This window comes from Barbus barbus (genome assembly GCF_936440315.1).
Source record: "Barbus barbus genome assembly, chromosome: 21".
NCBI lineage: Eukaryota > Metazoa > Chordata > Actinopteri > Cypriniformes > Cyprinidae > Barbus > Barbus barbus.
Window position 1 is genome coordinate 28888410 of NC_136749.1, and position 12479 is coordinate 28900888.

The window sequence follows — 12479 nt, forward strand, 5'->3', positions numbered from 1 at the left end:
AACCCACCAAATGCACCTCACTTTGGTGGAGCCTGGGAGCGGGAAGTCAGATCTATTAAGGCTGCACTCTATGTTACTCTGGGAGCACAGACAGTGACCGAAGAAGTCTTGCAGACAGTTCTGATTGAGGTAGAGGGAATCCTTAACTCCAAGCCATTGGGATATGTGTCGACAGATGTAGCTGATGTGGATCCCGTAACCCCCAACTACCTCCTCATGGGGCGGCCCGACTCTTCGCTTCCTCAAGTGGTGTACCCTGAGTCTGAGATTCTCAGTCAGAGAAGATGGCGGCACAGTCAGGTGTTAGCTGACCAGTTTTGGACCCATTTCATACGGAGCTACTTGCCTTTCTTGCAATCAAGGCAGAAATGGGTAAAGGACACAGAGAACCTCACTGTGGGTACAGTGGTGATGGTAATTGACCAAAGGTTACCTCGTGCATTGTGGCCCGTGGGACGAGTCACGAAGATCATTAGGAGTGTCGATAGTAAAGTGAGGACTGCTGAGGTGCAGGTAGACGAGAGGACCTACACCAGACCAGTGGCCAAGCTCATTGAGCTGCCGGCCATCCCGGAGAATGCCTCGACAACAGCTCCTGTGGATAGTTGAGCCTTTCCAGGAGATAATTCACACCGTGAATTATGGGGCGGCTGTGCAAAAGGCTCAAGTGATGTGAACATGGACAGAGCATGTACAGCGAGTGTTCGTTCAGACCACGCCCCTTTTCTGACATGTTGCGACATGCCCTGGCTTGTAGAGAACGGCTGTCAGTTTCAGTTTCAGTTAAGCTAATCTTCGCATAGTGTTCGTGTGCGTCAGTGACCACCAAACACACCTTCACTGTAAAGTGTATGAGAAATAGTGCCTGTGCATCTGTATTTTTGAAGTATATTTATTAAAACCATTCAACGACTATCCCTGACTTCCGTGTCCTGACTAGACACTCCATATTGTTGACAAATTTCCTTAACCAGTAGATCTCCATTACATGCAATCTGTGTGAACCGGCTACATGTGGGGCCAAAACTAATTGTGTCTAATGATGCCTAATAAAAACAGTGCAGGTAAATGCATGATCCAGTAGATCTTTTGTATACCAGTGAGTCATTTTAACTTCTTCTTCCTCATGATTATAGTTATCTGAGTTGTTTACTTGGTTCCACTTGTAGACAGTCGGGTCACAAGTCTGCAAGAGGATTATGAAACTACTAGTTGGTCTCACATGGCTATTTTGGTGCATGTTTGTTCACTTGGTTTCATTTAAAAACACTTTGTCATATGACTTAGATCCAATAACAGTAATTTAGAGGCAAAATGCACATTCCTGGCTGTGTGCCGAGCTGCATTGCAGTTTTCTGGATCTATACTGAGTCCCCTTCAGCTGAGACTGAAGGACAAGCGGCTCTGTGCGGTGAAACTGCCATATAGACGTGATAGACTAACAGGATAGAGGGAGGGAACCTCACTGATTCTTGGAAAGCAGCACAGTTAGTGTTGTATGACTAACAATGGATTGGGAGGGAACAATAAACCACGAGTTTGTTGAATTGACTGAATCATCTAGTCACGGCAAGCAGGGTTGCCAGATATACCTGACAGTAACAAACCGATACCAAAACTCATCACATACCACCCCGAAATCATGACAGACATTTCAGATTATACATATTTAGATTTTTTTTTTTTTTTGCATTTATTGAAATAATATATAAGACTTCATGATAAAAAATGAACAGAAATCGAACCTGATCATCATTGTTGCCAGATGCAGCCTAAATGCTATACATTTCATATAGTCATATATATATATATGACTTTTGACTGACTTCTGATTTCTGGGCACTCTTTGCCATATATAATTAAACTGAATGGGGACTCAAGCTTTCAAGCTCAAAATGTCAAAAAGTGCTCCTTATAAAATAGCATAAACGTACCTTTCTGAAAGCTTTATGCGATGAGCAAAACTGTTATTTACTGAAAAACCATTCAATTAATAGATATGCAACGTTTCACAACTATCTATAACATCTAACGACATATTTAATTTAAAAGCAATGGCAGAAGATAAGATTTCCTGTGAAAAATTACTTAAATTACTGTTTTTTCATCATATAATGCTATCAAATGACTTCAGAAGACATACGGTGTGTGTGTGTGTGTGTGGGTGTGTGTCTCTGTGTGTGTGTGTGTGTCTGTGTGTGTGTGTGTGTGCATGTTTATGTGGTTTATGAGGACACAAATTTGTATAATGACATGGGTATGACAGAGGTATTACAATATGAAGGTGGTTTATGAGGACACTGCCTATGTCCCCGTAATTCAAAAGGCTTAAAAAACATACTAAATGGTGTTTTTTTGAAAATCTAAAAATGCACAAAGTCTCCTGTGAGGGCTAAGTTTAGGTGTAGGGCAATAGCACACACAGTTTGTTCACTATAAAAACCATTACGCCTATGAAGAGTCCCCATAAACCACAAAAACCAACATGTGTGTGTGTGTGTGTTCCATTGAGGAGAGAAAGTCATACAGGTTTGTAATGATAATGACTGTGAGTAATTGGAGGTAACATTGACTACTATGGTACTGTGTACTGTGTTTGCATTATAGTGTTCCTTTTTTTGTGTTTTTTTTAAATTGTCGCAGAGAATGACCATTTTTTTGTGTGTTCCATCAAAGAAAGGAAGTCACATGATTCTGAAGCCACGTGAGTAACTGCAGGAAATATTACTATGGTGCTTTTTTATTGTCATTTTCAAGTTTGACAGCACCAATCCCCATTCACTTACACTGTATGAAACAAAATGAGCTTGAGTAAATGTAGACAGATTTATTTTATTTTACTTTATTATTTATTTATTTTATATTTTTTCACATAATCCTGGGGGGATCTGGATCCCCAGCGACCCTCCTCTCCACTAGATGCCGCTGCGCTCCAGTAAAGAGACCCCTCCCATTGCTTGTAGAAACCTGCCCAAAGGGTGTGTTTTAGAGCGGTACGTATATCTGCTCCGCATCACGCACTGCAGACATGGTGAAAGGAGTCGGTGTGTATGAAGTGGCCAGTGTTAGCGCTAAAAAACATCGTTTAAGTTCTTCACGGAGCGCGGAGGAGCTCGCGTGACACTGCCGCCAATACAGCGACGTCATCCGTAGCTCGAGACTTCTGCTAGTCGTCCGGATCGGGACAGGACAGCCGGCTCCGATGCTATCAGAAGATAACAACCACCAAGATGAGCAAAACCTGATTTGAGGACTGACTTTTATCGATGAGGAGTGTCTTGGAGTTGTCATTGAGTGTCCTTTTCACGGCTGGCGGTGATGGAGGAAGAAAATGAACACCTTACAGTGTAATGCCTGAGGAAATCTTCTCACACCAAATATTTGAGTTGAGTATATATATATATTTCCTGCTTTAGATGCAGGCATATACACACTTACCTGTCTATAATTCCTGGGTTGCTTCACCTGGAGAGGGTGTGCTGCTCGGTGCTTTACTCAAAACAGGAAGTACTTTAGGAAACCCACGAAATGCTCCAGGGATTACCCAGTAGAAACTTCACCGTAGAGCTAGTTAAAGAACTGGTCAGATAATATCAGTGTTATATCTGGAGAGGCTTGATTCCTCTCTTCTATGATGGAGCTCAAGATGTTCCTCCTCGTCTTGGGGCTCCTGGTGGGCACCAGCTCTCCAGGCATCGGCACCAATCACGGAAAGGCCCCTGACAGCCATGACCAGGGGACCCAGAATCAAGGGAGCCACACTCACACTAACACTACTCCGTACAAAAAGCCCTTCCCGGTTCTGTCTTTGGATTATAATCATGTCAGGCTCCCCTTTGAGATTTCATTGTGGGTTCTGCTGGCTTCACTCATGAAACTGGGTGAGTATGTTTATATTATGAATGTATATGTTATGCATTATTGGCTTTGCATCATTGTATTCAGGGGCAGCTATCTATCTATCTATCTATCTATCTATCTATCTATCTATCTATCTATCTATCTGACTGATAGTACACACATACAGTATAATATCAACAATAATATGGTATAAAAGTGTTTATTTTCATTTTCATTTTGTGTTCTCAACTATGAGGTAGTATATACACACACACACACACACACACACACACACACATATGTATTAAAGTGCAAAAAGTTATCAAATTATAAAAAAAACTATTTAGTGATTTTAATATATATAAACTTTTTATATAATATATAAACTTTTATTTTATCATGGTGTCAAATTTCTGTATAATACATATGTAATATAATTTTGATGAAATTTTTATATCCAGTGTCGTATTTTAATTTATAATATCAAAAAATATATAGGCCTATCATAACATTTGTATTTTATATTCTATGTTAAATTCAGTTGCTTAATTTTGTGTGATCAACTATATATTTATAAATGAAAATATTCTAAACTTTATTTTATTATATATGTGTGTGTACATATGTTATGAGTTGATATGAGTACTCGTATAACATTTACATTTAAATTTAGTAATTTAGCAGACGCTTTTATTCAAAGCGACTTCCAAATGAGGACAATAGAAGCAGTCAAAAGAGCAACAACATGCAAGTGCTATAGTCTCAGTTAGTTTAACACAGTACACGTAGCCAGGTGTTTTTTTACTATATAATAAATACAAAGAAAACCGATAGAATAGAAAAAGAATAGTCAAACTAGTCTTAGAGGTCTTTTTTGCTTTTGTTAATTGTATAATAAATAAAAAGAAAACATAGAAAACAAAAAGATTAGAAAAGATATTTTTTTTTTTTTTTTTTTTTTTTTAAGAAATATAACAAATACAAACTAGTGTGTGGCTCAGAAACGTGAAGTTAGTTCTGAGAAAATCTCCCGCAGAATTAGTCACTTCGACCCAGAGAGACCCTTAAATTACCCTCTTCCCAGGGGCATTTTCTTCTCTGCTCTCACGCTGTTTACCAGTGTAAATATTCCTTTTCACACAGTGATGATGTTGCACAGTCATCAGGACAGTGTTTGGTCTTGCTGTCAGCATAATGTCTGGTCCAGTTTGCAGTTTATCTGGACAAGAACTGTCTATTTATTCGGGAAGACTGACATGTAAAGTGACCAATGGAACGCCTGGCAGCTGTGCAGCATCAGCCAATCAGCTCTTGCCGTTTTGGTGTGCATCATGGAATTGTGTGTCGTCTGAGACTAGGACGGTGGTAACCTGAGATTCTTACATGCTTGCTGTTGTATGATACCCTACAGTGCACAGTGTCAATTAGACGCCTGATATACGGCTAATTACAGTACATACTGATCCGAGAGTACTGACTGCACCAGGCCTGTGTAATGAAATGCTTAGTGAGACAATGAAGTGTTGTTTTGATAAGAGGTGGTAATATGGTTTAGTAAATCATGTTTTACTTATTGAGTGGGTTATGAGGCGGTTAGTGCATAATGTGACTATTGCTATCAGTGCTTGAGAGGAAACGGAGAATGGTGAAGATTTGGGGAAATGCAGCTGATGTGTGATGCAAGAGGAGAGGAGGATGTCAGCGCAGGAGGGTAGATGAGGTCAGGTATGTGCAAACACTGAGTTGCAGGCTTTCTTCCTGTTTCAGTGCATTAGCTGTGACACTTGCTAGCTTCCCTATGTTCAGTTCTCCCACTGAAGCCGTCTGCGTGTTGTGTTGTTGATATCTCAGTTCTCATTCCCAGCAGGAGTGTAAATTCATTGTCAGGCATTTTAGATTTTCCTCTTCTCAACTTTAAAACTTTGCTTCAGTCAGAAATGAAAATTCTATCGTTTACTTCCTCCTTTCGTCCCTAAACAGTTCTCTGGTACTGTAGTTTATTCATTTTGAAAAATCTTCACCCGGATTTTTTCTGTACATCAGTTAATAGTGTCTGTCAATCTGTCATCTGTCAATCATAAATTAGTCCAGAGGACTCATGCACTATATATGTGCTTTGAAGTCATACTATATGCTTATGTGCAGAAGAAACACAAATGTAAGTAAATCTTTTTTTTTTTTTTTTTTACATGCCCTGGCAACATTTTAAGTGGCTGTTAAAGCTTTTGTGTTTTGATTTTATTTTATAACTTTAAAGCTTTAGTTCAGCCACAAATTAAATTTATTTATCTGTCAATTATGTCATCCCAAACCATTACGGTATTTATGTATGTGTATGTATGTATTTTTTGAAGAAACTTCACCCAGATCTTTTCTGGACTGCTCATAGCGAGCACATCTGTCAATCATAAATTAGTCCAGAAGGCTCATACACAAAAATATTATACATTATGAAATCCCCAAAGTCTTTGGTTTATATGAGGATAAGACCCAAATGTAAGTAATTATCCACTGGCAAGATTTTTCCTAGCAGCTATTCACTAGCAAATCGTATTTATTTATTTATAAAATATTTTCACACAGATCTTTTCTGTGCAGCACTCATGCACTACAAAATTATATACAAATCTTATGAAGTCATAGTCATACTATAGGTTTATTTGAGGAAGAGAAATTTTAGTTCTTAATCCCTGATAATCTCTGTTGCTTGTCCTTGCGATTTTTCACTTGCTTTCAGAGCTTTTTAATTTGACTCTGTCTGTCTAATCTAATCTAATCTAATCTAATCTAATCTGTGACTGAATGCTGTTTTTCGTTTTGGCTTTGTCAGGTGGCTTTATCAAATCCTCTGCATGTATATGTCAGGTCTCACAGTCGGCCTGTGTTCAGTCTGGCTCCTCTGCTGGTTCACAGTATCATTGTCATTCACAGTGTTTACATCTTTATCTGTCCAAATGAATTGGCGCCACTGCCAGGCTTAAGCATTAATGTTTCAGAGTCTGTTCATTATTAATAAATGCTCATCATGGGGAGTGAGTGCCAAGTCTCACAGCCTGAAGGTGGAAAGTAGTAAGGCCTAGTTCATAGGGCTCATTTATAGCTTGTATTAGCTAATTGGCATGGTGGAAATTGAAAGCAAACCGATACAGATATGGGGTTTAGATTAATTCATCAGAACAGTTTGAATGAACTCCTGTCAGACGGATTCAGATTACATGAATTGCTCTGGTGTTGTTTGTGTTGTTGTTTGGCAGAGCAGTAATTCAAGTTGCTGCTCCGCAAGAGACCATATGGAAATCTTCATCTATAATAACTGGGAAAGCAGCAAGTTATACCATTTAGAGACATTATACAGAAAATGTGCCCGCGAAATGCATTGGTTGACCAAACACAATTTTATTGATGAATGCATATATTGAAAGCTTAAAATGAATATATCTTTTATTTAAGCTATGGTTAAATTATGGAGATAATAATAATAATAATAATAATAATAATGAACTAATGAAAAAAAAGTAATTTTGAAATCAAAATGAAGCTCAAATAAAAATTGCATTTCTGCATGTCATGCGATTATGTGAGATAATGGTGAACGTGTGAATGTATTGTTAAATTACTGAAATGTTAACTTAAAATATTTACTTGAAGTCCCCCTGAGATTTAATGTCAAATTGGCTAAATTAAATTAAAAATTAAATTGAATTGAATTAAACTAAATATAAAAAAATTGAGAATCCCTGCCATAGTTTAACACAACACTGTTGTATCTTAAGTATTTCAATATTTACTCATGCTCTGTAAATGTCACGAGGATATAAGTCAACAGGCCCAGATTTCCAAAGAAAGCGTCACAGATTTCTGCAGGATTCAGCTGTCATTTTGTTTTACAGGAACTTAAGGTTATCTGACTTATGTGTCCATTGCTCATTCTGTTCTCTCGTTACATGCTACCTCTAAATTGATCTGTATGAACTAATCTCCCATGACCTCAGAGTGTGAAACTGGTTTAGGCCGTGGTGTATTGTCTGCTTGAATCAGTGTTTTCATCAGACCCCCGTCACCCACCGCTCACTCTCGTTAGTTTGATCAGCTGATTATCGCTCGGACAGGAAAGCGATCTGGCTTGACCGGAGGGAGCAAACAGAGGGTGGAGAGGATGGAATTAGTCTGGGAACAAGACTAAATATCTTACAACGTTTTGCTTGTCTAGTAAAAGTATCTTGATTTAAGAATTTTTAGATATTTTGACTAGAAACAAGACAAAAATACTAAGTAAGATTAGCCATTTTTTGCAGTGAATGCTGTGATGATCCTTAAAGAATCCTTAAGAAAATCCTTTGGAAAATCTCCGCCCTCAACGATAAGGGTTTTGTTTCTGTTGGGCCGGTTGGACTTGTAGCTCATGTATATGCATGTCGTCTGTTTTTAAAGGTGCTAAATCTTTACATGCAAATGTTTGCCAGCTGTTGATGGGATGTTCCCTCTGACCAGCTGACTGCGGCCAGTACTTATTAATAGTTCATTAGTATTCTGTGTTTAGTCTTATCAGCATTAAAGGAAACCAATTATTTGAACCTTGCTGGCAGACCTTTGCCCTTCACTCAGCTAATTTGAAGCCCCTTTTAAATACCATGGTATAGCAATGATTTTTTTTTCTGTAACTTTACTAATATTAAAGAAAAATTCTATATGCACTACCATTAAAGAAATTGATACTTTTATTCATTAAGTATGCATTGAAATGAATAAAATGACAGTAAAGACATTTATAATGTTACAAACAATTTCTATTTCAAATAAATGCTGTTCTTTTGAACTTTCCATTCATTAAAGAATTCTGAAAATAAAAATGTTTCAAGGTTTTCACAAAAATATAAAGCAGCGCAACTGATTTTCAACATTGATAATAATCAGAAATGTTTCTCAAGCAGTAAATCAGTATATTATAATGATTTCTGAAGGATCATGTGACACTGAAGACTGGAGTAATGATGCTGAAAATACAGCATTAATTCACAGGAAGAAATTACATTTTATAATATATTCACACAGAAAAGTTATTTGTAATTGTAATAATATTACACAATATTACTGTTTTTACTGTATTTTTAATTTAAAAAAATGCAGCCTTTGTGAGCATAAATATATATATATTTTTTTCTTTTGCAAACCCACATTTTTCATTTTTATTTAGTTAATGATTACACATTTCTATCTTGGTAACAGTTGTTGTTAGTGATAATAATATGCAGATTAGTCACCTGGCAGCCAGGCCCAGTCTCTCGCTGAGATGATGCTGGTTTTTCCCTCGACAGGCTGTTCGCTTGTGACCAGGATCAATATGACTCATTGGCACAGCCGTTACGAACACCTTTAGTGACCCTGTTATATATGAGAGTTCACTGCTGCTTCTTCTCATTTGCATTACTAGCCTGTTTACCCCTCAGATTTACATGCCAGATGTTTGCTTAGCCTGTTCCATCTGCCAAGCCAGAAATTTGACTGACTGATCCAACATCTAAGACTCAACACGATGAAAAAAAAAAAAAAAGCCTTAATGGAATTGTTTTGAAGTTTTAAATGCGGATGCGTGCAGCTCTATTGCATAAGTTAATGATAAAGCAAAATGTCATATTTCTACCATTGCATACTATTTATCGACCCAGCCGTAGACTGTATATTAAAAAATTCCCGGTGCAGACTGAGAGATCTGACATGCCCGGTAGCTCTCTGGAGGTTTCTTGTCCCTCGTCTTCTGCCAGGCTGCTCCCATTATCACTCTCCCTACGGGCAGCCGTGTGTTTCACTGCAGCTGAATGCCTGGCGACGAGAACAGTCTGCAGATTTCACCATGCCCTTGAGAGCATTCTGCATGAATCTCCAGCAGCGATACCCACTAACTAGGGTTTTCTGTGCGGACCGAAGAGGTCGGCTGAGGACGGTTGTGTAGATAGAATCTGTTCAATTGAAAAAGTAATTGAAAAGTTTTGGTAGGTAAAAATGGCAGCGTAAAAGTTTCACAGATATTAAAGGGAAAGGGAAGTGGTGTGTGCCCAAGTATGATGACCCATACTCGGAATTTGTGCATTTAACCCATCCAAGTGTACACACAGTACACACATACACCCGGAGCAGTGGACCGCCAATGCTGCGGCGCCCAGGGGAATAAAATTAAAATAGAAATTTTTAATTTTAATTCTCTCTTTTATATTGACTTAATATATAAATAATAATAATAAATGAATAAAAATGAGCATTAACAATAATATTTATCTCTGCTATTTTAATAATTTTGAATATGGCATTGAACCAGATAAGTAATTATTCAAATATCTGCTATTAACATGTCCACAGTAGTTTAAGTAACTTGAACTTGCAAGATATTTAATTTGGTGAATGCATACTATTTACAGTTGTATATAAAACAAAGATTATTGGAGTAGTATGTTCTGTTCTACAAGAAATTACCTTCAGTCTTTCTATTATTATTATTATTATTTTACTAGTCTCACAAAGCTGGTCAAGAACATGTCTAGGTCATATATCATGCTAAAATCTATTAGCTTTAAGAAAATAATGATTTTTTTTGTGCGCCCCCTCCTCCTCAAATTCTCATTATTGTAATGCAAAAAATCTCATTATTCCTCAATGTAATATAGAAAAAATACACTCGTGCAATATTTACAAGTAATGGTTGTTTTTAATTTTTGCATATTTAAATAAAAAATATTGACTTGCAGTAAGAAAAATCACCATCATTAAGAATAATGGGAATTGCAAAATATATAAAATAAACAAAATATATAAACTTATATAAAATATTACAAACAAACTTTTCTGAAGCCATCCAGTAATGCATTTGGTTAGGGAATTCAAATTGCTTAATTCAAATGAAAATATCACAATGCAAAAAATATAATGGCCTTTAAATAGGGATGCACCGAATGTTCGGCTGAAAATAGCAAAAAGACCTCTTTCGGTGTTCAGCCGAATTAGCGGAAAAAACGAATAAATTGTACCGAACAATGGCGTGACGCGATCAAATAGAGGCGCGCACTAATGCAGCAAACACATCTGCAGTGTGGAAGCATGTAAAACTGTCAAAGACACAAAATTCATTACAAGCACGAAGCACCGACAGCGAGTGACTGTTTAGTGCTGCATCTCATGTCTCCGATGAGAAGAGGAAGAGGTGGTTGTTGCTGGTTACTGTGATGATTGAAATCGCGAAATGGCCTTAAACAATTAGTAAATAAACTCCAGAATGTTATGTTTTCAAATACACACACGGATTGCATTCAAAAAGCGCTGCACGAGCTCTCGACGCCAGGGTTCAAAGTCCAAAGCGAGGAAAATCTGCGCTAAAACACTGTTACTCGTCATTTGCTCAATAACATTTTTAAGGACATGTGACAATGTGATACGTGCGACAAACATCTTCCCAAATTCGTAATGAAAATCATTTAAATATCTGCATGCTGTTGTCAACAAAAAGAAGCACTAAGATCTTCCTGTGGGATTCTGCCAAAATAAAATCTAAGAAAAAGCAACAACTCCATCAACATTCATAAATGTTAGTATTGTTATTTTACTGTTGTTCTGTAAAATAAAAAAATAAGACCATAATAATGATAATAGTAATTACCCTACAACAGCTCTATACATTTATTATAACATTCACACATTGTGTTCAAATTGGGATTTGCACTATATTCTAATGTTTTAAAAGAAGTTTCTTCTGCTCAGCAAGGCTGCATTTATTTGTACAGTAAAAAATACATGCCTGATTCAAGAAGGGGGTCCCAAAAATGGCCAAAAAAATATTAATTCAGTAACTTATTAATTTTTAAGTTAAATTGTGCATTGTTGATATAATGTGTAATGTTTAGTGTAAATATTTTTTAATTGTTGTTTTGTAATTGATTTTTTTTATTTGAAAAGCAGGGCAAAACAGTAAAAAGCACATTTTGGCTATTTAATTTATGCAATAGTGAAAAAACCCTACATGGGGGGGAAATGCAAAAAAACGTGTTCGGTATTCGGCCTTCAGCCCAGTGTTTCATTTTGTTCGGCTTCGGCCAAGAATTTTCATTTCGGTGCATCCCTACCTTTAAAATAAGCTTTACTTTCTTTATGCAAAACGTCTTTTTTAGATTTTGAGGTTTGAACGTGTTCATGAGATTTCACTCAATAACACATCTATTTATTTATTGAGCTTGTTTTAATTGCTGACACACACAACCTCGAGTGTGATTTTACCTCTGTTACGGGGTTTAGTGTCATGCATGGATCATTAAATCATTAACCGTGGTAAGGAAATCTTTGGGATTTCAGCAGAAACCAAACACAAAAACCTCTAATGCTTTGCTGTCAGGCTAAAGCGAGACTGGCCTGCCTGACACACTTTTACAGCAGTTCTGCAGGGAAGAATAGCCTGTTGATGCTGTTTTACAGGTCTGAGCAAACAACACCCTTTAGATAGCATGCTTCTGAAAGCCTTTCTTTAGAAACATCTGTGTTTCTTTGTCACTCTTACAAGTAAAAAATGTAAAGCAGTCCTGTCCGCTGATACACGCCTGCATTTATGATGTGTTCTAGAGGGATTACCACGACCGAGTAAAAAAAGTCAGTTAAAAACA

At 37.2% G+C, this 12479-nt stretch overlaps 1 protein-coding gene across 1 annotated transcript in view; it reads left to right on the top strand.

The window, feature by feature from the left end:
- Window positions 1–2967: 2967 nt before the first annotated feature.
- The window catches only part of LOC306886990 (sodium/hydrogen exchanger 1-like), a 52982-nt gene continuing 43470 nt past the window's right edge, over window positions 2968–12479 (top strand). The window contains exon 1 of the mRNA XM_079444433.1: window positions 2968–3881. Within this exon, the coding sequence (XP_079300559.1) occupies window positions 3632–3881 (250 nt within the window). The 5' untranslated portion in view covers window positions 2968–3631. The remainder of the gene's footprint in view (window positions 3882–12479) is intronic.